Here is a 24215-nt window from a genome sequence, read left to right as displayed (position 1 = left end):
GGAAATGTTGGCGGATGATTTGGTTTATGCGAAGGTTGGTAGGGTGGAAGGTGGGCACCAGGGGCGTTCTGTCCTTGTTGCGGTTGGAGGGGTTGGGTCTGAGGGTGGAGGTGCGGGATGTGGATGAGATGCGTTGGAGGGCATCTTTGACCACGTGGGAAGGGAAATTGCGGTCTCTGAAGAAGGAGGCCATCTGGTGTGTTCTATGGTGGAACCGCTCCTGGGAGCAGATACGGCGGAGGAATTGGGAATACGGGATGGCATTTTTGCAAGAGGTAGGGTGGGAAGAGGTGTAATCCAGGTAGCTGTGGGAGTCGGTGGGTTTGTAGAAGGTGTCAGTGTCAAGTCGGTCGTCACTGATGGAGATGGAGAGGTCCAGGAAGGGGAGGGAGGTGTCAGAGATGGTCCAGGTAAATTTAAGGTCAGGGTGGAATGTGTTGCTGAAGTTGATTAATTGCTCAACCTCCTCGCGGGAGCACAAGGTGGGGCCAATGCAGTCATCAATGTAGTGGAGGAAGAGGTGGGGAGTGGTGCCGGTGTAATTACGGAAGATCAACTGCTCTACGTAGCCAACAAAGAGACAGGCATAGCTGGGGCCCATACGTGTTAACCCTATTCAGTCCATCACACCTGCTCTGGTTTTGAAGATAACCATGGCTGATCCAACAGTTCTGTGTCTTTACCCACATTACCACTGCAACACTTGACACGATTGACAGGAAGATCAACTGCTCTACGTAGCCAACAAAGAGACAGGCATAGCTGGGGCCCATACGTGTTAACCCTATTCAGTCCATCACACCTGCTCTGGTTTTGAAGATAACCATGGCTGATCCAACAGTTCTGTGTCTTTACCCACATTACCACTGCAACACTTGACACGATTGACAATCAAAAATCCATCAATTGCAAAATATAACCAAAAACTGAGCCCCAATGTTCTGAGTAGAGAAAAGGATGTCCTCATCTTGGTCCTAAATTGCATCTCCCTTATTTTTAAATTGTGCCCCTGATTCTGGAGTCCCTAATGAGGAAAAATCTTTCACTCGCATTTACCTGTCTTTACCTTCACATATTTTGTAAATTGCCACGAGATTATCTCTTGTTCTTCAAAACTCTAAAGAACGCAAGCCCAGTTTTCCCCAATCTCTCTTCACAGAACAGTCCTGTCATCCCAGGATTACATCTGATGAACATTTGTTGCACTCTCTCGATGGCAATAACACCCTTTCTGAGATTACACGACTAAACCTGCACCACAGTACTCCAGGGGCAGTCTAAACAATGCAAGCAGGGTTCCATTGATACTGTACTCAAAAAAAATTGATATTGGTATTGTTGTCAGAAAAACCTCTGTGGGATAATCATTTAATAGTACAGAACTCCTTTTTTAGGAGACATGTTGTAAAAGCTTTTTTCTTGCACTCATGATGGTACCATCACATAATCCAAATCTCAAAGGAAGCAATAAATTACATTCCATAGAAGACAGTGCAGATTGGCAAGTGAGCTCTAATTGGTAGATGCATTGCTATTAAAATTGCACTAGGAAATAATTAACTTCCAAGTTTTGGTGAAACTCAAAGCAACCAAATCAAGTCTTGATTGGTCAAAGTTTTGCCATGGGAAAGCATCAGGGAAAAGCCTCCCCCAGGTTTTTGTTCAGTTGTAAAGAGTGCAATGCATGAACATACTCTTTCTCTTTGCAAAGGATAGAACCTCAAATGTGTGGCATCTGGCATGGATGAGTGAGCCACAACTGCAAGCCCAACTGATAATGTGGCTCACTTTCTAAGACTACTAGTCCAGTTTATATTAGGATAACTGGCTTGTCCTGTTATCATTAATTAAAGTTTTAGCGGCCTTTAAAATCTATGAAATAATATACCTTCTCTGTTCTTTAATTCCTTAGTTCTCAGCATTAAATTTAAACCACCATGTGTCTGCACATTTCATTCCTCTATCTATGTCTTCCTGAAATCTGTCTTCCAGACATAGCCAAAGACTCGCCATACCCAGCTCAGTTTATTGATATATAGCTAGACAATTCACTATATTGTTTTTTTATTATGTTACAGGCTATGTGGAAGCTCTGGTGATACCTGCAGGAGCAAGGAGGATACGAGTTGTTGAAGAGAAACCAGCACACAGTTACCTTGGTAATTCATTGTTGCCAGGGGCTTACCTGCTTATGTTGTGACTTTTAAAAAGAAGGAAAGTCCAAGAGAAGTACATTATTATAAAGGAGAAAGTGAGGACTGCAGATGCTGGAGATCAGTGTTGAAAAGTGTGGTGCTGGAAAAACACAGCCAGTCAAGCAGAATACGAGGAGCAGGGGAATCAATGTTTCAGACATTTCTGATGAAGGGCTTATGCCTGAAATGTTGACTGTCCTGCTATTTGGATGCTGCCTGAACAGTTGTGCTTTTCCAGCACCACACTCTTCGGCTACATTACTACAAAGGTTCCTTCAGTGTCTATATTTGTGGATTTTCTCCATCACTTTAAATTATCTCCTCTTAGATGGATGATGTTTCAGTTGGAATACTTTGAGGCAGCATTTCAAGAAAAATACAATTTCCTGGACTTCACCTTCATGAACTTGATGCAAATATTATTGAGCTGCTCTTTGCTCCTGGCTCTGGTGTTCCCCAAGGACCTATTCTTGGACACCTCCCGTTGTCAATTCCATGCTACCTCCCACCCCAGCACAAATAGGCTAGGCAGCATTGTGTGGAAGGAACACAATCGGTGAATTGCAATCACAATCTTGTTTTTGCCCGGTAAGGCTGGTACAATTGCAACATTTAAAAGGCATCTGGATGGGTATATGAATAGGAAGGGTTTGGAGAGATATCGGCCAGGTGCTAGCAGGTGGGACTAGATTGGGTTGGGATATCTGGTCGGCACAGACGAGTTGGACTGAAGGGTCTGTTTCCACGCTGTACATCTCTATGACTCTATGTATGATGACGTCACCCAACTCTTCACCACAACCAGCTCTCTAGGTCTTTTCAATATTTCTAAAGTATTAGATTGCTTGTCCAATATTAGTACTGGATCAACAGAAATTTCTGGCAATGAAATATTGAGCAGCCTTGAAACCAATATTATCAGTCCCTGCCACAAACTCTGCTTCCTAACAATGAAGACCAGACTATTCAGGAGAGACGTTAGGAAGCACATCTACACACAAAGAATGGAAAAGGTTTGGAACTCACTTCCTCAGACAACTGTGGATGCAGGATCAATTGTTAATTTTAAATCTGTGATAGATATTTTTGGTTAAGCAGAAGTACTAAGGGATATGAACCAAAGGCAGATATGTGGAGTTAGGCCACATTTTAACCGTGATCTCATTGAGTGGTGGTACAGGCTGGAGGGGCTGAATGGCTTTCTGTTCCTATGTTCCTACATCCGATCCCATCACTATCCCTGGGAACTGATGCTGAAGCAGGGTCTTCTCGACCTTTGTGTCACATTTCATCCTGCTGTGAATTTCAGACTGAGTTTAGACCATATGTCTGCCCCACCGCTCAGGTTGCTTTTTTCCATCTTCATAACCAATTCTGCATGTCTCAGCTCATCTCTTTGATGTGTCTCTCTGCTTAACTGTTTCCATGTACTCCGAGCAAACCTCCCATGTTCTACACTCCAAAATGCCTGTTGTCTGTGTCGTGACTGGGCCAAATTCCGTTTGTCACCACATTATGATAATGCCAAGAATCTTTCACGGGAGGTTTAGTTAACTTAGTTTTTTTTGGTGGTAAGATAGTCCATTAAAACCATTTGTTCTTTCTTTGCAATCGCATAAAGCATTTTACAAAGGAATAAATAACAAACTGGAGGAGGGGCTACAATTTACCATTCAGTTAATAGTAAACTGTTCAGATTTGATTTGAGGTATGCAGTTTCAAGCAAGATTTATAGCATGTAACATTTCACTCTAGTTATTGTGCTCAGATTAGCATAAACAAAAAGTCACAAACATGACATTTAAGCTTGTTGATATAAGATTATATCAACTCCACATAGTCGTATTGAAGTTAGATCCAGATACTTAAAACTTCTTAATTTTCCTGTTAGGTAGTGGGGAGGTTACGAGTCAACTGTTGTACAATTTTTTTATCTACCCATGTCTGCATTTCATATTTTATTTTATTGCTTGCTATTTCTTCTTGGTCATACCAAAACTCCAATGAACATAGCCTTGTCAGGAACCTCTTTTTAATTATATCCAGAAAATGGGATCAAATAAAAAAAAGGAGCCAAGAGCATTTACTGAGGAGACTCAACATTCTGTCAGTATTTTCAGTAATATACAAATCTTTATTAATGCTGCATGGTTTTTGTTTCATGTAAGTCAGTAAAGTGAGGCTTTGATTAAAGTGGATGTAATTAAATGTGTATAGTGCATTTGGGGAGTTTTACATGGAGCACAGTATTTAAAATCTGGAACTGGCACAGGATAAAGTGACTTTTCTCGTGCTTAAAATCAGTAATCTGAAGGCTCCCGTCTGGAAGTGCAAATTCAAGTTTAGTAAAGGTACTAATTTTACAATCAGCTAGTGATGATCACATGCAAAGTTCAACTCCTCAAGTATCAGCATGACATGGTATATGAGTATCCCAATTTGTACATACTCAGGACCACTGGTTGACAAAGTGGACTAAATCAAATAGAAAACCTCCACCCAGAAGGTCAATCAACCATCTGGCAAAATCACAAAGACCTTGTGTTTAATTTTCCATTTATATTGTAAATGCAGCCAGGTTTCTGCAACATGCTGTAAATCTGATGTCTTCTATACTAACATTATGATTGCAATGCTCAGACAATCTCTTTATTTTGGAACTTATGAATCTGAGTTTTTAAAAAAAAATTATAACATTGATGTACAGAAGGAGAGAACAGACACAGAGGTACTCGACTTAGAGTTCAAAACTCATCTATTGTCAAGTAGCCCCTCTTCACAGCATGTACAGGAAACTAAAACATTTCCATTAAATAGTGATTGGAAACCAACATTTAAATTTTTAAGAAGGATCCTTTCTTTTGAAACTTAAAAAAAATTATAACTGTAACAGGTCAACAAAGAAATACAGTGACAAATGCATTTTTTTCTTAAAGAATGGAATATATTAATTCATTTTATTCAGGTTTGGATAAAGTATATTTCCTCAATGTTAAATGTGGACCATTTTATTCTTACTGATTCACATTTGAGAATTAATCAATACTTTTTGGAGCGGCACAGTGGCTCAGTATTAGCACTGCTGCCTCACGTCACCAGGGTCCTAGGTTCGATTCCAGCCTTGGGCGACTATCTGTGTGGAATTTGCACACTCTCCCTATGTCTGTGTGGGTTTTCTCCAGGTGCTCCAGTTTCCTCCCACACTCCAAAGCTGTGCAGGTCAGGTGAATTGGTCATGCCAAATTGCCCATAGTGTTAGGTACATTAGTCAGTGGGAAATGGGTCTGGGTGGGTTACTCTTTGGAGGGTCAGTGTGGGCCGAAGGGCCTGTTTCCACACTGTAAGTAATCTAATCATAGCATTATTTTAACGTACTGCAGGAAATAAAGTTGGTTGAAAAGAACTTAGCTTGGCTATGTATAAATTTATGATATTAAGAAGTTTACTACTTCATGTGCATTTATGAGTAGCAGTTCATGAGCAGTTTTATAATTAGTGAAACACTTAGTGGTAGATTTCAGGTTTGGGTGACAATTCAAAACAGGTGATATCAAGTCAGCACTCCATCTAACATCTGCCCATTTTTATTCCTTTCAACTTCAATCTCAACTCATGTATTGCTTTCAAGTTATAAACGTAGAAATGGTCAGAAAGAAAAGAAGTTCCTAACTCCCTTCCCAATGCTACAGCTGTTTTGAAGAACCTATTTGTTTTCCTCCCACATTAGTTGCTTTACCAATATTAACAAATCAGTGCTCTTAGTTAATCACGTCAGATCATGGTTCTATTGTTCTAAGTGCTTTCATTTTCCTGTTTCTGAATGTTTATCTCTAAAATGTTAATACTTGCAGCTCTCCGAGATGCCAGCAAACATTCTATTAATAGTGACTGGAAGATTGAACATCCAGGATCATTTAACATTGCTGGAACAACAGTCCATTATGTAAGAAGAGGGTTCTGGGAAAAGATTTCTGCAAAAGGTCCAACCACATCTCCTCTGCATTTACTGGTATGGCCTTAGGATGTTTTATCTTTTTCTATTTCATTGATTGTCTTTATCAGATACCAGAAGGGAATTGATCTCTTTCCAGAAAACAAGACAGACTGAGGACTGATCTGACTGAAACATTAACTTTATGGTTGGATATATTGGATAGTGTCATAAGGACAAGTCAAAGTCTGGATTTTCACTGCAGAGGTGAGAAATGGAAGTTAGTTTCGAACCCACCCATGGGGGAAGCAGAAATGAGCCCCAGGATTAAAGGGTCCACCATTTAATTTCTGTGGAAGTGATTTTGGAAGCCAGCAATCACAGGGGTGGGACAACTCAAGTGCATGTCTGATTTTAACTCACTCTATTCGCCTTTTCTGTAGCTTATTTTACACAGCTATGAAAGTACAGTGCAGAATCACAAAATTCTTAATTTACACAATGTGGCAGGACAGCCACTAGCCTATACCCCAGTTTTCAGACCTAGACCTAGTGATAAAGCTAAAGACTGTGAGGGAGAGAAACAAGAGTAGTAGGAGGAGGTCTTTACTCAGAACAAGCAGTCATGGATGGCCAATGAGGGGGAGAGACGTGGTGATAACATTGGAATGTTGCAGCAGCTGAAGGCCCAGAATGGGATGGTCAGTGGGCCCCGGAGTGGGGTGAATGGCCATCGGTCAGCAGGATGGGGGGAGTACTTCAGAAAATACTTCAGTGCAGTCTGTGAAATCCCAAATGCCTTAACTGTCTGGGTTTCAGTCGGCAAACCTGTCCCAATAAGGAGAAGGTGTGCACTGTATCTAAGAGATAATTCTATCTGGGTGGATTTGTCAGGAGTTTACTGAAGCATATTGTGTGTTTTGATACATTTTCAATAACTTATTGAGCAAAATAAAGTTATTTTAAACATGCATCATGAAAGAAAGCCCTTCAGATCATTGTACCCATTCCAGCCCTTTCAAAGAATAGTCTGATACTCATCAATTCTGCAAATTCTTCGGTGATTTAGCCACTTCTATTTTGAAATTTGTTGTTGAATCTGCTTCTGCCATCCTTTCAGGCTGAGTGCTGCATTGTCTTTGATTTTTAAAATTGTCCTCCTACACCCCAATTCAGGGAATTGACATATGTCAAAAAGCTTTGCCTCGAGTATCCGGGGGCATTATTGTATACGTAGCTCCAGTTTGAAAAATATACCTTATTATCGATATAAGTGCAGATACAGTTAGTTGAATGATGTATGGCACATACTAGTTACTAAGCTGCTGGAACATGAAAATGTCATGTACTGAAGAGAACAAGCCAATAGTGTATAATGTGAATTAAAATTACAATGAAAGTTGCTAAAAATGAACTTGGGAAAAAGATATGGAGTCTTTCCCTGGGGTCTTCAATGTATTGGTACAGTCTACCTGACAGTGAGTTGTATGAGAGTCTGTCGAGAGACTGACTTAATGTCTCAAATATCGCTTTTTGTTCTATGCTTTCTTTTGTCTTCACAATTGGAATCTTAACAAAGCAGCAGTTAGTACACTGCAGACATGAACAGAATTTATTGAAATAAAATTCATGCACTGGCATGAGTTGTCCAAGTCATCTTATTATTTTAAATTGCAATTACATCTTTATTTCATTTGAAACCAAGGTCAGCCAACAAAAAAAATGAGATAAATTAAAGCTGACAACAAAAATTCTTATAGTTTTTGCAAATGGCAAGTACTTGATCAGAGCAGGTATAGGACACGTGTATAGAGGTGCTTCATTACCCTGGGTTTCTCTTACAGCTAAGGATTGGTTAAGCAGCTTTGAAGGGACATAGAACAGTACAGCACAGAACAGGCCCTTCAGCCCACGATGTTGTGCCGACCAGTGATCCTCATGTAAGATAGATCTAATGTACGAACTCTCAAATTTCTGTGACTTCTCCAATGAAAAAAGTCTGAGCTCAGTCAACCTCTCTTCATAAGATAAGCCCTCCAGTCCAGGCAGCATCCTGGTAAACCTCCTCTGAACCCTCTCCAAAGCATCCACATCTTTCCTATAATAGGGCGACCAGAACTGGACGCAGTATTCCAAGTGCGGTCTAACCAAAGTTTTATAGAGCTGCAACAAGATCTCATGGCTCTTAAACTCAATTCCCCTGTTAATGAAAGCCAAAACGCCATATGCTTTCTTAACAACCCTGTCCACTTGGGTAGCAATTTTAAGGGATCTATGTACCTGCACACCAAGATCCCACTGTTCCTCCACACTGCCAAGAATCCTGAGGAGGCCACCAAAATTCCTACTCAAGTGGTAAAAGGAATATTTCATGGTTTAAATGACATGAAATGTAATTAAAATAAAAAAGTTGTAAAATGTGTCTCTGTAGTACCATTGGAGCTGCCTCAACAAAAGCTGGAGATTTCATGTGGGCGTGCAACATTACAAGTCACAAGCCTACCTCACACCCCCTCCACGCCTGTATCCACACACTGCCACATATACACACACTCATATACACACACACACACACAGAAAAACCGGGGCACAAAGTATCCTGCCCTCCAAACAAAACGGACCTTTTGCGCTGAGTAGTTTCTGATGCTATGTATAACCACTAAGGTCTGAGCAATACCAACACCTGACTTGATGGCTCAGAGTGTCAGATCCAGTCACAGGGACTGTTCATCAGTGCTATAACTGGTACCTTTTTTTCTTCCTGTGTGTTCTCTGCCAGGTGACTTAGAACAGAAATCAAAAAGGGGAAGGTTGGTGTGAAGGGAGGTAGCTGGGGAGGAAAGCACAAGTTACATGTACTATTAGCACTTTGCCTATTATATCATGTAGTTGGATGAAGATCAGCTGAGAGTTGAAATTGAGAGTAATGCAGAAATATATAATCACAAAATCTCTTAGCCAGATGCCATGGACCCTTTTCCAGTTCACTGCGTAATTCAGAAAACCATCTCCTCCTTCCCGCTGGGAAATTCAGGCGTCCTAGTCTCCACCATTCTACTCTGTTCCAAGGGCTACGGGCTAACTTGTACTGCAAGACAGAGGGAAGCATGTCATTTTATTTTGATGGACTTTTGTTTTGGTGATTTTGCTACAATATTCAAATAGCTGGAAGTGAGACAAGAAGACGTGAATGTGATGCTGGACTTATTGGAAGTTGCCTGAGGCTGAGGTGGACCAGCTGGAAGTTGTGCCTAAGACTTGCTAATACATGGGTTATAGGGATGTGGTGCACTGAGCAAAGTGTTGCTACTGCAATGGCAGGGGATGCCCTTTGAAGGGGTCTTCTCTGACTTTGAGCACTCACATGAGGTCATTTAACTTTTTGTCATAATGCTTGCAGGTCATACTGTATTTCCATTGATATGGAAAATGTGGCAGGCAACCAGCTCTCCTTTATAGCCATCCCTGATTCCAAAGTTGGTGTAAATGCCTGTCAAAGCATGAAACTACACAAACAACAATCTTCCAACCACACCTTCAGTTGTCTAATCTGGCAATGGCAGTCAATCATGGGCAAAAGGGCAATACAATTTTTATATTATCAATGCAAATACAGTTGATGCTGAAAATCTGAAAGAGAAACAAAAATAACTTGAAATACTCAGCAAATCCGACAGATTTTGCGGGGAGGGAAATAACTGGCATTTTAGCTTGATGACCTTTCATGAGAAGTAATCAATTTTATACTCATTCCTAAATTGAAAATTGCCTCCTTTATGCATAGCATAAATGAACAGAAGTGTTCAAAGAACCAGTGCAATTCCACTTGAACAAATAGCTCCATTGTCACAAATATTTAAGAGGAAGAAATGTTTCAAATAGTTAACTGTCTCGATAGGTTCAAGATGTGGACAATCACATTTGGAAAGTTGACTTATTAATTTTGAGACTATTATATCACAAAATGACAAGCCTTGTTATTTATAAGACGCCAACATTTCTGTATGTTGTTTTGGTTTGTAATTTCAGACACAAGTTTTGAATATACTCTTGTAAATGGTGAAATGATAATTAAATAATTACAGTGCTGATGGATAGATATACTTTTATTTCCTCTTTCTTCTTGGCCACTCATGCATAGAAGCATTTCCACAAACATTTAACTTTGCAACAAGTTTAGATATTTCCAATACAGAAAAAGAAAAAAAACTACAAATTTTTTAGTCCACTCAATTAGTTGCCATTGTTAGATACACTGATAAAAATGTCACACTAATATTGGTGAATTAGTTAAAAATACAATGCTTATGAAGTACTTCATTATTCTGTTGCCCAAAAGCTGAATGGAAAGTGATTAGGAATTCCAGAGCTGCTGCTTCTGTAACATGAAATGCAATGACACGGCCACATAGAAGGCACTTCCTCAAAAGGATCTTCCAGCAAAGAGAGAGGGAGAAAGACAGAGAGTGTGTGTGCGTGTGTGTGTGTATATGTGAGAGTGTCTATGTGTGTGTGTATACACGATTCCTTTTAATTTGCAAATCATTCAATTTAAAAACAACCAGCAGCAAAGCTTTTAGATTAGATTACTTACAGTGTGGAAACAGGCCCTTCAGCCCAACAAGTCCACACCGACCCTCTGAAGAGCAACCCACCCAGACCCATTTTCCTACATTTAACCCTTCACCTAACACTACGGGTAATTTAGCATGGCCAATTCACCTAATCTGACGCTGTGAGGCAGCAGTGCTAACCACTGTGCCACCGTGCCACCCATTTTAACTTAAACAAAATACTGCTTATATTTTTTGCAAGATACTGTTGTAAGTTTACTTGAGTAAAAGTAATAAAATTACTCAGTAAATGCAAAGAATGGAATCGAAATATAGACAATAGGAGCAGGAGTAGGCCATTCAGCCCTTCTCACCTGCTCTGCTATTCAGTACGATCAGGGCTGATTATCCAACTCAGTCCCCTGTTCCCAGTTTCTCCCCACACCTTTTGATCACTTTAATCCGAAGAACTATATTTGACTCCTCCTTGAAAAAGTTCAGTGGTTTGGCCTCAACCACTTTCTGTGTCAGAGTGTTCCACAGGCTCCCCACCCTCTGGTTGAAGACACTTCCCCTCATCTCAGGATAAGACAAGTAACTACAAATAAGGATAAAAGATCCTCTGAAAGAAGAAGTGTAGTTCAGTTATTTGTTATTTTATCGCAGGCCCATAGCTTACAATTCATGTTGATTATCGAGAATAAATCAGTGTTGATGTTGTGTTCAGTCACTGTGATGGTTTCTATAGTTGAATAGTCAGCGTTTGTCTTTGTGGATGGACTCAGTAGATACAGGGAGCCACAGGAGTGTGAATGTCCTGACTGGTTCGGTCAGCATTTGAGAACTACCTGGATTCCATTTCAGTGAGCATGGTGACAGAGAAAAAATGCAGCTCTCCCATGCTGCACACAATTAATTCAACTGAGAATAGTAGCTGGAACTGTCTTCACAGGTTTTCCGAATGTTTATGCCGAGCTAGACTTACCTCTATATGGTTCAAAACTCAATATAATTGCTATCACAAACAGTCATGCTCCCATATTGGAAATTGTATTAGCCCAAGTCTGGAGCATAGTTTGATCCATTATCTTTTAGACGAGATAACAAACCTTTTAATAATCTAACAGCCAATTTTTTAAATTATTTAATAATTTGTGGTATGTGGGCACTGCCGACTGGCCAGCATTTATTGCTTGTCCCTAGTTGCCCCTTGAGAAGGTGGTGTTAAGCTGCCTTCTTTAACTGCTGCAGTCCTCCTGCTGTGGGTTGACCCACATACCTTCAGAGACGGAATTCTAGGATTGTGACCCAGAAACTTGACTGGCTGCTGTTCTTACAATTTTGGTGCAACAAGCGAAGTTTTACGTACTTCCAAAGAGGGTATTGTTTCTGATTACCCCTGTGGAAATGCTCATTCAATTTCAAGTTTCAAATGATCTTTCTTGAGATATTGTAAATACAAGGTCTTTTTTATTTTTTGTTATTTTAGTCATGGACTGAAATGGTAAAGGACTATTTCACAACTAAGAGTTATGAAATGAATTACTGCTCTTTTTAAAAGCAAGTTAACAAAACTCTTTGTAAGCTGTGTTTACACTGCTGCTTTCATGGAGCAGTGGGGGTGATTTTTTGCAATTGGGACTACACCATAGAATGAGATTCAAGCAGCAACAGATTGGTTTGTGGAATTGTGAGCAGTTATAAATGACAGACTTCATCTGCCTGACAACAATTATTTGATTGGAATAAATAATTGGGAGTTTTGGAAGCGGCTCAGAGTTTTATTAAGAGTTATATGTTAATAGTGAATAGATTCCAATGGTAGATAAACAAGTATTTATTTGCATTAAATTGCAATTCTTTTGTAGGTAGAGGAACCTGATCTGTGTTCTCTGGGTCCATGAGAAAGATAAATAGGGGAATTTTGTGTACTTTAATAAAATCATTAGCTTTAGTGACAACTCAAGGAATAATAGTCGTTGATTTCCAGTGCACAACCTGATTGAGGGAATGACAATACATATAGAACATAAAACATAGAACATTACAGCTTAGTACAGGCCCTTCGGCACTCGATGTTGCACCGACCTGTGAAATTAATCTGATGCCCATCTAAACTACACCATTCCATTATTGTCCATATGTATGTCCAGTGCTCATTTAAATGCCCTTAATGTCAGTGAGTCTACTACTAGGGGTTCCACACCCCTACTACTCTCTGAGTAAAGACACTACCCCTGATCTCTATCCTAAATCTATCACCTCTCAATTTAAAGCTATGTCCCCTTGTGTTAGCCTTCACCATCTGAGGAAAAAGGCTCTCACTGTCCACCCTATCTAACCCTCTGATTATCTTATATGTCTCAATTAAGTCATCTCTCAACCTTCTCCTCTCTAACGAAAACAGCCTCAAGTCTCTCAGCCTTTCCTCGTAAGACCTTCGCTCCATACCAGGCAACATCCTAGTAAATCTCCTCTGCACCCTTTCCAAAGCTTCCACATCCTTCTTATAATGCAGTGACCAGAACTGTATGCAATACTCTAGGTGTAGCCTTACCAGTGTCTTGTACAGCTGTAGTATGACCTCGTGGCTCCGAAACTCAATCCCCCCCTACCAATAAACGCCAACACACCATATGCCTTCTTAACAACCCTATCAACCTAGGTGGCAACTTTAATGGATTTATGCACCTATATACTGAGATCTCTCTGTTCATCTACACTGCCAAGAATTTTACCATTAGCCCAGTACTCTGCATTCCTGTTACTTCTTCCAAAGTGAACTACCTCACACTTTTCCACATTAAACTCTATTTGCCACTTCTCAGCCCAGCTCTGTGTCTTATCTATGTCCTTCTGTAACTCTCAACATTCCTTCATCACTACCCACAACTAGTGTCATCTGTCCCAACCCATCCTTCTACGCCCACATCCAGATCATTTACAATAAGTATAGCCTGCTTACCATGGCAATTAAATTCACAGGATAAATTGCATGATTTGTGGGAGCATGTTTAAAAGCTCCTGTGTGTGAATTCTTAAGGAGAGATTGTAATTTGTTCCCAAATCTGTTATAGCTATGCATTCATGAGTATTGGTTCTGTGTATGTAATTGGACAATTAAAGCAGCGGAAGAATTATTTTTCCTGAAGTTTTTTCAATAGTGTATTGATTGCAACAATTAATCCGTCTAATGCAGCACTGTTTCTTTGACACTTGCATAGCTCTTGATCCAAAGCACTGACAAAGTTGGGGGATTGCTCTTTTGCCAGTAGTACTGCCCCTGTACACTTCTGCTGTGAGGCACTTACTTTCAAAACCTTTGCTTAAATAATATCAATTTAAAATTGGAGAGTTTCCAGCAAAGCTGTATGACTCTGAAAAATTCATTCAAGGAGTGGGACATTGCTGCCTAGGCTCGCATTTATTGTTCACCTGTGGTTGCTCTGGAGAAGGTGATGGTGAGTTTCCACCTTGAACAGCTGCAATCCACAGGGTGCAGGGACACCCACAGAATTGTTGGAGAGTGACATCCAAGATTGTGTTTCAAAAAATATTTTGGAAATATTGAGGCAATGTGCCTGATTAGATTGTCGGTTTTCTTTGCAATTTATGTCAAATGTTCTTTTCTTATTAAAGTAGATTACTTAATACACCTCCAGTAATGTACTGTCCATATTAAAGTGTGGCCTGTGCGATAGAAAGATCAGACTGATTCCCAACTGCTGTTTTAAATTTGCCATTTGACAAAAGGACGTTGTCTGATGTCACTGATGATTCCTTCAGGAAGCAGCTTGTATAGCCATCACACAGCAACACCACAACCAGTCCCAAGCACTGAGAATTTATTTTAAACTTAGCACCTTCTCATTAATAATCTGCTGGACATAATGAATCCAGCCTTACATCGGAACTGCAAACTAGAACAGTCCATTTCTTATTTATTTTAAATGACTATCTTTTCATCAACTGCCAGAAGTGAAATTCTGAAGCTCCACAAAACTGTGGCAACTTGATCATAGTCATGTGTGAAACATTTGTAGTGTTAGCCACATTGTGGGAAACATTTTGACTTGAAGAATTTTGTATTGTAAGATAGATGGAGATTGGTCCTAGATCACAGCACCAGGGTCCCAGGTTCGATTCTAGCCTCGGATGACTGTGTGGAGTTTGCACATTCTCCCCGTGTCTGCGTGGGTTTCCTCCGGGTGCTCCGGTTTCCTCCCACCGTCCAAAGATGTGCAGGTCAGGTGAATTGGCCATGCTAAATTGTCCATAGTGTTAGGTGCATTAGTCAGAGGGGAATGGGTCTGTGTGGGTAACTCTTCAGAGGGTCGATGTGGACTTGTTGGGCTGAAGGGCCTGTTTCCACATTGTAGAGAATCTAATCTAATCTAATCTCCCATTAGGGGACACACAGTGCATAATCTCAGAGTAAGGGGTCTGTTTAAGACAGAGATGAGGATGAGTTTTTTTTTCAGAAGGTAGTATATCTTTGAAATTCTTTGCCACAAGAGGTCTTTTGAGACTGGGTCATTAGGTATATTTGAGGCTGAGATAGACAGATCTTTAATCAGTAAGGGAATCAAGAGTTCAGGAGCAAAGGCAGGAAAATTGAGTTTAGGATTATCAAATTAGCTACGACCTCATTGAATGATAATGCAGAATTAATGGGCCAAATGGCCTATTTTTGTTCCAATAACTTAAGGTCTTAAGGGTGTCAAATATCCTGTACTCTCTACCCACCCAAATCATAAACAATAAGTTTTTTCCCACTTCTTACTAATTACACAAACTTCAAAACTCTGACTCAGAAGTGGTTCAAACTGGTTTTGTGCTTAATAAAGCAGGTAGCTGGTTCACTTACCAGCTGGACAGAATGTAACAATCTGAAAATGTAATACATTTTATTTTGTATATATTACAAATGTTACAGCCTATACAGGATCATAAACAGCAATAAAGTACTTAGCGGAATAGTGAAGGCGTATTCCTGTCAAATCCAGCTAAATGTTGAATGCAGTTTTCCAGCCTGGCTAGATGTATGCACGTTCAATGTATGTGAGTGGAAAATCTAGCTAATTTCTTAATATGTTATTTCTTCCACCTTCCGAGTCAGTGGAAATGACAGAATAAATAGTGAACTTCTAAGAGCGAGCGCTGCAATAAGCCTTTGATTTCAGTACAGGGACTCAAGGCAGGAACACAAGAAATCAACCTAACAGTGTTATAGTCCTGTCTGTGATCTGCATTCCCATCTAATACAATTCTGTACAGGGAGCAGGCACTCAATAAATTACCTCCACACCATCTCGATATACCACAGCTCACCTGATCGAGCCAGAAAGCTATAAGTAGTAGCAGGCAGGATAATCCACCAATTACTCATGAGGCTATCAACTCAGTAGAAGACAAATGTAGGAATCAAAATGGCTGACAACGCTGAGTGAACATCGGAATATGAAACATATGAATTCGCATATAAGGCAAGAACTATCACAAACCCTTTTGAGGAAGTGAACTGGGTTAGACAGCCGTGCTGCTGAAACTTTGGGAGCAGGATGATATATATTAATAGATAGTACATTGCAGGTGCCTCTCTACATTCTGTTGGGGAGGTGTGAATAAATTGACTTTGATTTGATTTGAATTATTGTATACACACGTGCGTAAATACAGTGAAAAGTTTTGCACTGTGAGCAGCACAGGCAGATCATAACAAACAAGGACACATAGATCATAAGGTGTTTAGACAGAATGAGGTGCACAGGTTACACTACATAGGACATGCACAAAGCAAGATCAACACTGTTGGATGTGAAGGTGCCAGTGTTAGACTGGGTTGGGCAAAGTCAGAAGTCACATAACACCAGGTTGTAGTCCAACAGGTTTATTTGAAATCACAAGCTTTCAGAGTGTTGCCCCTTCACCTTGTGATGTGATTTATCTGACAAAGGAGCAGCACTCCGATAGGGTTCAAATAATCCTGTCGGATTATAACCTGGTGTTATGTGACTTCTAACATTATTTGAAGTTCGAGAGGTCCATTCAGCAATCTAATAATGGCCGGGAAGAAATGTTCTTAAACCTGTTGGTGTGTTTGTTCAAGTTTATGTATCTTCTCTCTGATGGAAGAGGTTAGAAGAGAGTATTACTGGGGTAGGAGGGGTCTTTGATGATGTTGGCAATGTTTCCGCCGCAATATGTATAAATGGAGTCCATGAATGAGAGGCTGCCTTCTGTGATGGCCTAGGCTGTGCACACAACTTTCTGTAGTTTCCTACAGTCCTGGGCAGAGCAGTTGGCATACCAAGCCGTTATGAACCCAAATAAAATGCTTTCTGTGGTGCATCTGTAAAAGTTGGTGAGGGTTGTTATGAACATGCAGAATTTCCTAAGATGCCTGAGGAAGAAGAGGCTTTGTTGTGCCTTCTTGACCATCACATCGACATGGGAGGTTCAGGATAGATTGTTGATTATCGCCACTCCTAAGAACTTAATGCTCTCAACCCTCTCCACTTCAGCTCCATTGATGTCAGTGAGGGCATGTTCTCCTCCTTTCTTCCTGTTATGAAGGTGTATGGGGTACTTTAAGAGTTGAAAGCTAGCAAGGACTTAGAGACTTAGAGTCTGAACAGTTAGCACTGGCTGGGTTTTTAGATTAGATTACTTACAGAGTGGAAACAGGCCCTTCGGCCCACAAGTCCACACCGCCCCGCCGAAGCGCAACCCACCTATATCCCTACATTTACCCCTTACCTGACACTATGGGCAATTCAGCATGGCCAATTCACCTGACCTGCACATCTTTGGACTGTGGGAGGAAACCGGAGCACCCGGAGGAAACCCACACAGACACAGGGAGAACATGCAAACTCTACACTGTCGCCTGAGGCGAGAATTGAACCTGGGTCTCTGGCATTGTGAGGCAGCAGTGCTAACCACTGTGCCACTGTGCCGCCCACAGGGTTGTTCACAGATGAAAATAAATTCAAATTCGGGCAATCAGTTTAATTTATGCCCCATGATACCAAACTTCAATCAAGTTTAATTTGGTATTTTGGTAATACTAAAACCAATGAAACATGCTTTGGAGTATAAAACGAAAAATATTGAACAATTGAGTGAGAACTGCCAAAAGACCAACAGATGTAGTGCTAGTCAAAACTCTCTGAGAGTGACCAGTCTAGAGACAGAGTTTGCACAGAGAAAACATCAACACCAAGCTGAGAGCAAATATACAGAGGAAGATATAAAAACAAGATTTGACTGCTGGCTGGTTTTGAAATTTGAAATTTTTTTGTAAATCGTAATCAGCTTTTTATTGGACCAGTATTGCAGAAGGGAAAGTAAAAGGTAGATTAGAGAAAGGAGATGTAAATAGTTGTTAGTTAATTATTCTCTGTTAGATTTTAAAAAATGAAGTTGTTACTTTTTACTTTAAATAGTGACTTTTGGGATAGTTCTTTGCCTCTCGAATTTTCACAAATTACCACAGGAGGTAAATCTTTTCTGTATTGCTGGTTTAAATTAGTGAGGGGGCATACCCCGTGATGTAACATTCCTGAAGTCAATGATCAGTTCTTTTCTGCCAACATTGAGAGAGAGGTTGTTGATATTTCACCATGACACCAATCACTGTATCTCTTTCCTATATTCTGAATCATCATTGTTTGATATCGGTCCTACCATGGAGGTGTCATCAGCGAACTTATAGATGCTGTTCATATAGAGGAGTACAGTAGGGGGCTGAGAACTCTTCCTAGAGGGGCTTCAGTGTTGAGTATTATTGTGGAGGATGTGCAGTTATCAATCTTCACTGGTTGTGGTCTGTGGGTCAAGAAGCTGAGGATTTAGTTGCAGAAGGCAGAGTCGAAACCTAGGTCTCAGAGTTTTCCGATATGTCTGGAGGGGCTATTGTTGTTGAAGGCAGAGCTGTAGACGAGGAGTAGGAGCCTGTCATAGGTGTCCTTGTTATCCAGATGTTCCAGGGTTGAGTGTATGGCTAAGGATATGGCATCCGCTGTGGACTTGTTACATCAGTAGGCAAATTGAGGGGGATCAAGGCAGGTTGGGAGACTGGAATTGATGTGGGTCATGACCAGCCACTCGAAGCACTTCATGATGATGGAAAAGCCACTGGGCGTTAGCTGTTGAGGCATGTTGTATGTGTACTGGAATAATGGGAGTCTTCTTGAAGGAGATGGAGACTTCAGATTGTAGCAAAGACAGGTTGAAGATGTGAGCAAATACCTCCACCAGCTGGTCCACAGAAGATCTAAATGTACAACCAGGGACTCCATCTGGACCCCCCGCTGTTTTCCTTGGGTTTACTCTCAGGAAGACCGCTTGAGATCACTGTGTAACGGTGACAGGGGAACAGGTAAATCCAGGGCTGTCAGGGCAAGTGACACTGTGCATAGAAAGCATTGAGTTCGATAATGACTGCCTGCTTTTTAAAACATTAGATTGTACAATGCAGTGCACGAGGAAGATGGAAATCAAGGTTGACTGGATTACATCTCAAGCTTAAGAACTGGACTAGGTGTAACTTGACATTATTTTTACAAGTTATCAAAACTTTAATGGTGTCTGTTTCTCATTGCTCTCTATGTGCCATCTGACCTTTCTGTGTGGGCACCTGTGTAATTTCAGTTTCTTAGAAACAGAGAAACATAGAAAATAAGTGCAGGAGTAGGCTAGTTGGCTATTTGAGCCTGGACCACCATTCAACATGATCATGGCTGACTATGCAATCTCAGTATCCCACTCCCATCGTCCCTCTATACCCCTGATCCCTTTAAGCGCATGAGCCCCGTCCAGCTCCCTCTTGAATCTATCTAATGAACTGGTCCCAACAGCTTCCTGAGGGAGAGAATTTCATAGATTCACAACTCTCTGACTGAAGAAGTTCTTCCTCATCTCAGCCCCGAACGGCTTACCCCTTATTCTAGACTGTGACCCCTAGTTCTGGATTCCCCAACATTGGGAACATTGTTCCTGCATCTAGCCTGCCCAGGAGTTTATATGTTTCTATGAGGTCTGCCCATCATTCTTCTGATTTCCAGCCTGTATAAGGCCAGCTGATCAGACTGGTGAACCTTCTCTGGACTCTCTCAATAATAAGAATGTCCTCCCTCAGACTGCAAGGTTTGGCCTCACCAAGTCCCTGTATAACTACAGCAAAATTAAAAATCACACAACACGAGGTTATAGTCCAACAAGTTTATTTGGAAACACTAGCTTTCAGAGCACTGCTCTTTCATCAGGTTTTTGTGGAGAATAAGATTGTAAGACACAGAATTTCTAGAAAGAGCAGCGCTCTGAAAGCTAGTGTTTCCAAATAAACCTGCTGGACTATAACCTGGTGTTGTGTGATTTTTAACTTTGTACACCCCAGTCCAACATCGACGTCTCCAAATCATAACTACATTAAGCCATCCTTACTCCAATACTCTCGCTAGGAAGGCCAGCATGCCATTAGCTTTCCTTGCTGCCATGCCAACCTTCAGTGACTGTTCCACCATGACATCCAGGTCTTGTTGACCTCACCATTTCCTAAACCACCACCATTCAGATAAAAATCTGCCTTCCTGTCTTTGTAACCAAAGTGGATAACCTTGCATTTATCCACATTTTATTGCATTTGCCAAGTATTTGCCCACTCAACCAATCTATCCAAGTGACTTGCAGCCTTTTAGCATCCTCCTCACAGCACATACAGCTTAGTGCCATCTGCAAATTTGGAGATATTGCATTCAATTCCTTCATCCAAATTGTTCATGTATATTGTGAAGAGCTGGGGTCCCAGCACTGAAACCTGTAGTACCCCACTCGTCACTGTCTGCCACTCTGAAAAGGGCCTGTTTATTCCAACTCTCTGCTTCCTGTCTGCTAACCAGTTCTCTATCAATGTCAATATACTACCTCTACTACAAGAGCTTTAATGTTCCTTACTAATTTCTTGTGTGGAAACTTGTCAAAAGCTTTTTTGAATATCCAGATACACAACATCTACTGATTCACCCTCGTCCAGTCTATTGGTCACATCTTCAAAAAATTGCAAATAGAGTCATAGAGATGTACAGCAATGTACAAAATTGGAGGTGTAGTGGACAGCGAAGAGGGTTACCTCAAATTACAACAGGATCTGGACCAGATGGGCCAATAGGCTAAGGAGTGGCAGATGGTGTTTAGTTTAGGTAAATGCGATTTGTTGCATTTTGGGAAAGCAAATCTTAGCAGGACGTATGCATTTAATGGTAAGGTCCTCGGGTGTGTGGTGTAGGTTCATAGCTCCTTGAAAGTAGAGTCACAGGTAGATAGGATAGTGAAGAAGGCATTTCTTGGTCCTTTATTGGTCAGAGTATTGAGTACAGGAGTTGGGAGGTCATGTTGCGGCTGTACAGGACATTGGTTTGACCACTGTTGGAATATTGCATGCAATTCTGGTCTCCTTCCTGTCGGAAAGATGTTGTGAAACTTGAAAGGGTTCAGAAAAGATTTACAAAGATGTTGCCAGTGTTGGAGGATTTGAGCTATAGGGAGAGATTGATTGGCCTAGGGCTGTTTTCCCTGGAGTGTCGGAGGCTGAGGGGTAACCTTATAGAGGTTTATAAAATCATGAAGGACATGGATAGGATATATAGAAAAAGTCTCTTCCCTGGGGTAGGGGAGTCCGGAGCTAGAGGGCATAGGTTTAGAGTGAGAGGGGAAAGATATAAAATAGACTTAAGGGGCAACTTTTTCATGCGTGTATGGAATGAGCTGCCAGAGGATCTGGTGGAGGCTGGTACAATTGCAACATCTAAGAGGCATTTGGATGGGCATATGAATAGGAAGGGTTTGGAGGAGTATGGGCCAAGTGCTGGCAAATGGGACTAGATTGGATTGGGATATCTGGTCGGCATGGACGAGCTGGACTGAAGCATCTGCTATACAACGCCATGATGATTCTATTTCATATTTAAAACCATACTGCAATATGTTTTATAAACAAACTTTACAAATCATTACTTTCCTTACTCAATGGGTAAATAAATTCCATCAATTATGAACTTCAGTGAACTGCAACTCTTTATATCTTCAGCCTTTTGTTCAGTGTTTCACTCTTTTTTTACAACACATTTGCTTTCCAGGGTAACATTTGGTACATACGCTTTTAGTATTGAACATGGTTACTACACAACACCTTCACATCACTTCGGTGGTTGCGCCTCACACCATGATTTGCTTACGGTCTCAAGAATTTTGGTCATCACATTCTCATCATCGCTGTGAAACCAGTGTATTTCCCTTGGTGTTGAAAGATGCCTGCTGGCTATCAACATCACACTGACTTGAACATCTGGATCATAGGAACCTACATCTGGTTCATCATCTGCTTTGTCTCTGTCACCATGATAGTTTGACACATGAAGATGATCTGTCGCACAGTGTTCCTGTTTACTTCTTGGCAATGACAACAGATGGCTTGTGGTAAGATGATGAATCCAACATGCTCGGAATCTCTTGCCTCAGCAAACATTTATCGCGGAGTATCACGTCAGATTGTTGAGCTCCCCCTCTGTGGCCTGCATAAAACTTTGCAGCACCATTTTTCTCAGCATTATGACTTTGAATTTTCTGGTTAACACTAGTGCCTGTCAGCTCTGATATTTTTCATGTATTTTTCATGTATTCAGTGAGGCTGTTTTCTATTGTGGTATGTGAACCTGCTCTATACATGGCCACATGTAGCACCTTGCAATTTGTGGCGTTAGCCGACACAACCTTCAATCATTCTCGAATAACTTGTTTTGATGTTTCACCTTCCTATTTGCTTATAACCATTTAAGGATTTCTCTGCAATGAATGTCAGTGACTTGCATGTGATCGGATTAGATCTACATGTATTATGTCTGAATGCCTGAATACCAAGTGACTGTTAGACTATGCCTTGCAAATACTTTAAACAGTGTAAGCACCATTTTATCTGCATAAAAAAATAATTATCACATACTCATGATATTAATTATAGTAGTCAATCATCACTAGTATTGACTTTCCTGAAGGAACTGGGTGTAAGAGGATAACCATGACAGTCTCCTGTGACCCTGTTATTAACTATGTGCTGCACACTGCTTCTGGTGTATTCAATGTACTCTCAAGTTGATATCCGGGACCTATTTCAACAAACAGTTCCACAGGTCTCTCTGTCTCTGGCCACAGGACTTTCCTTTGTAAGTTTTACTTCATACCAACCTTTCCCAAGTCACTCTAATGGACTAGCATCATCAGTTTTGGCTGAAGTTTGTATGATATAATAGAAAGATCATCAAGTGAGACCATATGGATTAATTTAAGGAACGTAAGAGGTGTCATGCATTGGGACAATACTATAGATCACACAACAGTTGTGGGGAGATAGAAGGCAAATGTACAAGTGAACCTCTGGAAAATACTAAAGCAATTAGAAATGATTCATAGGAGATTTAATCAGCCCAATATTAACGAGGATAGCTTTACTATAAATGGAGTGGAGGGAACGGAATTCTGAAAGTGCATTCTGCAGAACATGTTTTAGAAGGAGAACTTGTACATGGTATGAGTTACTTCACAACAGTGTGGTTTATCTGATTGTCGGAGAAATTAGCCCAATAAAGCAGAGTTCATAAAACACAGATAGAAGCGAAGTTAACAGACAGTTTATTAACACAGTGATATTGCGGAAGATAAATTGACTAAGCTGAAATAGTGCTGAAAATGTGTTGCTGGAAAAGCGCAGCAGGTCAGGCAGCATCCAAGGAACAACCCTCGAACTCAGTACCACCTTCCTAACCTGCAATCTTCTTCCTGACCTCTCCGCACCCACCCCCACTCCGGCCTATCACCCTCACCTTAACCTCTTTCTACCTATCGCATTTCCAACGCCCCTCCCCCAAGTCCCTCCTCTCTACCTTTTATCTTAGCCTGCTTGACACACTCTCCTCATTCCTGAAGAAGGGTTCATGCCCGAAACGTCGATTCTCCTGCTCCTTGGATGCTGCCTGACCTGCTGCGCTTTTCCAGTAACACATTTTCAGCTCTGATCTCCAGCATCTGCAGTCCTCACTTTCTCCTAAGCTGAAATAGTGCAGACAGTCTGTCCAGGTAGCTGAATATCCCTTCCTCAAACTGAAAATCAAGCCAGGTTTTATAAGAATCTTGTGCAATGAGGTTGATTAAAATGGGAAAAATGCAATGTATTTGAAAATTAAGTAATCCAGTTACAATGGTGATAATCGCAAAATAGTTATCAGAAGAATGTCCAGATTGTCAATACAATGTAACAGGAGAATCGACGTTTCGGGCATAAGCCCTTCTTCAGGAATAGGGAAAGTTTGTCCAGCAGGCTAAGATAAAAGGTAGGGAGGAGGGACTTGGGAGAGGGGCGTCGGAAATGTGATAGGTGGAAAGAGGTCAAGGTGAGGGTGATAGGTCAGACTGGGGTGGGGGCGGAGAGGTCGGGAAGAAGATCTCAGGTTAGGAAGGCGGTGCTGAATTTGATGGATTTGA

The 24215-nt window shown here is 41.0% G+C and overlaps 1 protein-coding gene across 2 annotated transcripts in view; it reads left to right on the top strand.

The window, feature by feature from the left end:
* LOC122563838 (A disintegrin and metalloproteinase with thrombospondin motifs 19-like) overlaps nucleotides 1-24215 on the top strand; it is a 526911-nt gene that overhangs the window by 384376 nt on the left and 118320 nt on the right. For both annotated transcript variants that reach the window (XM_043718038.1, XM_043718033.1), the window contains exons 15-16: nucleotides 2079-2159; nucleotides 6047-6204. In XM_043718038.1, coding sequence (XP_043573973.1) covers nucleotides 2079-2159; nucleotides 6047-6204 — 239 coding nt within the window. The remainder of the gene's footprint in view (nucleotides 1-2078; nucleotides 2160-6046; nucleotides 6205-24215) is intronic.

The sequence above is a fragment of the Chiloscyllium plagiosum genome, chromosome 2, assembly GCF_004010195.1.
Source record: "Chiloscyllium plagiosum isolate BGI_BamShark_2017 chromosome 2, ASM401019v2, whole genome shotgun sequence".
Taxonomy (NCBI): Eukaryota; Metazoa; Chordata; class Chondrichthyes; order Orectolobiformes; family Hemiscylliidae; genus Chiloscyllium; species Chiloscyllium plagiosum.
The sequence above is the reverse complement of the archived record's forward strand: the minus strand, read 5'-3'. Positions and strand labels throughout refer to the sequence as shown.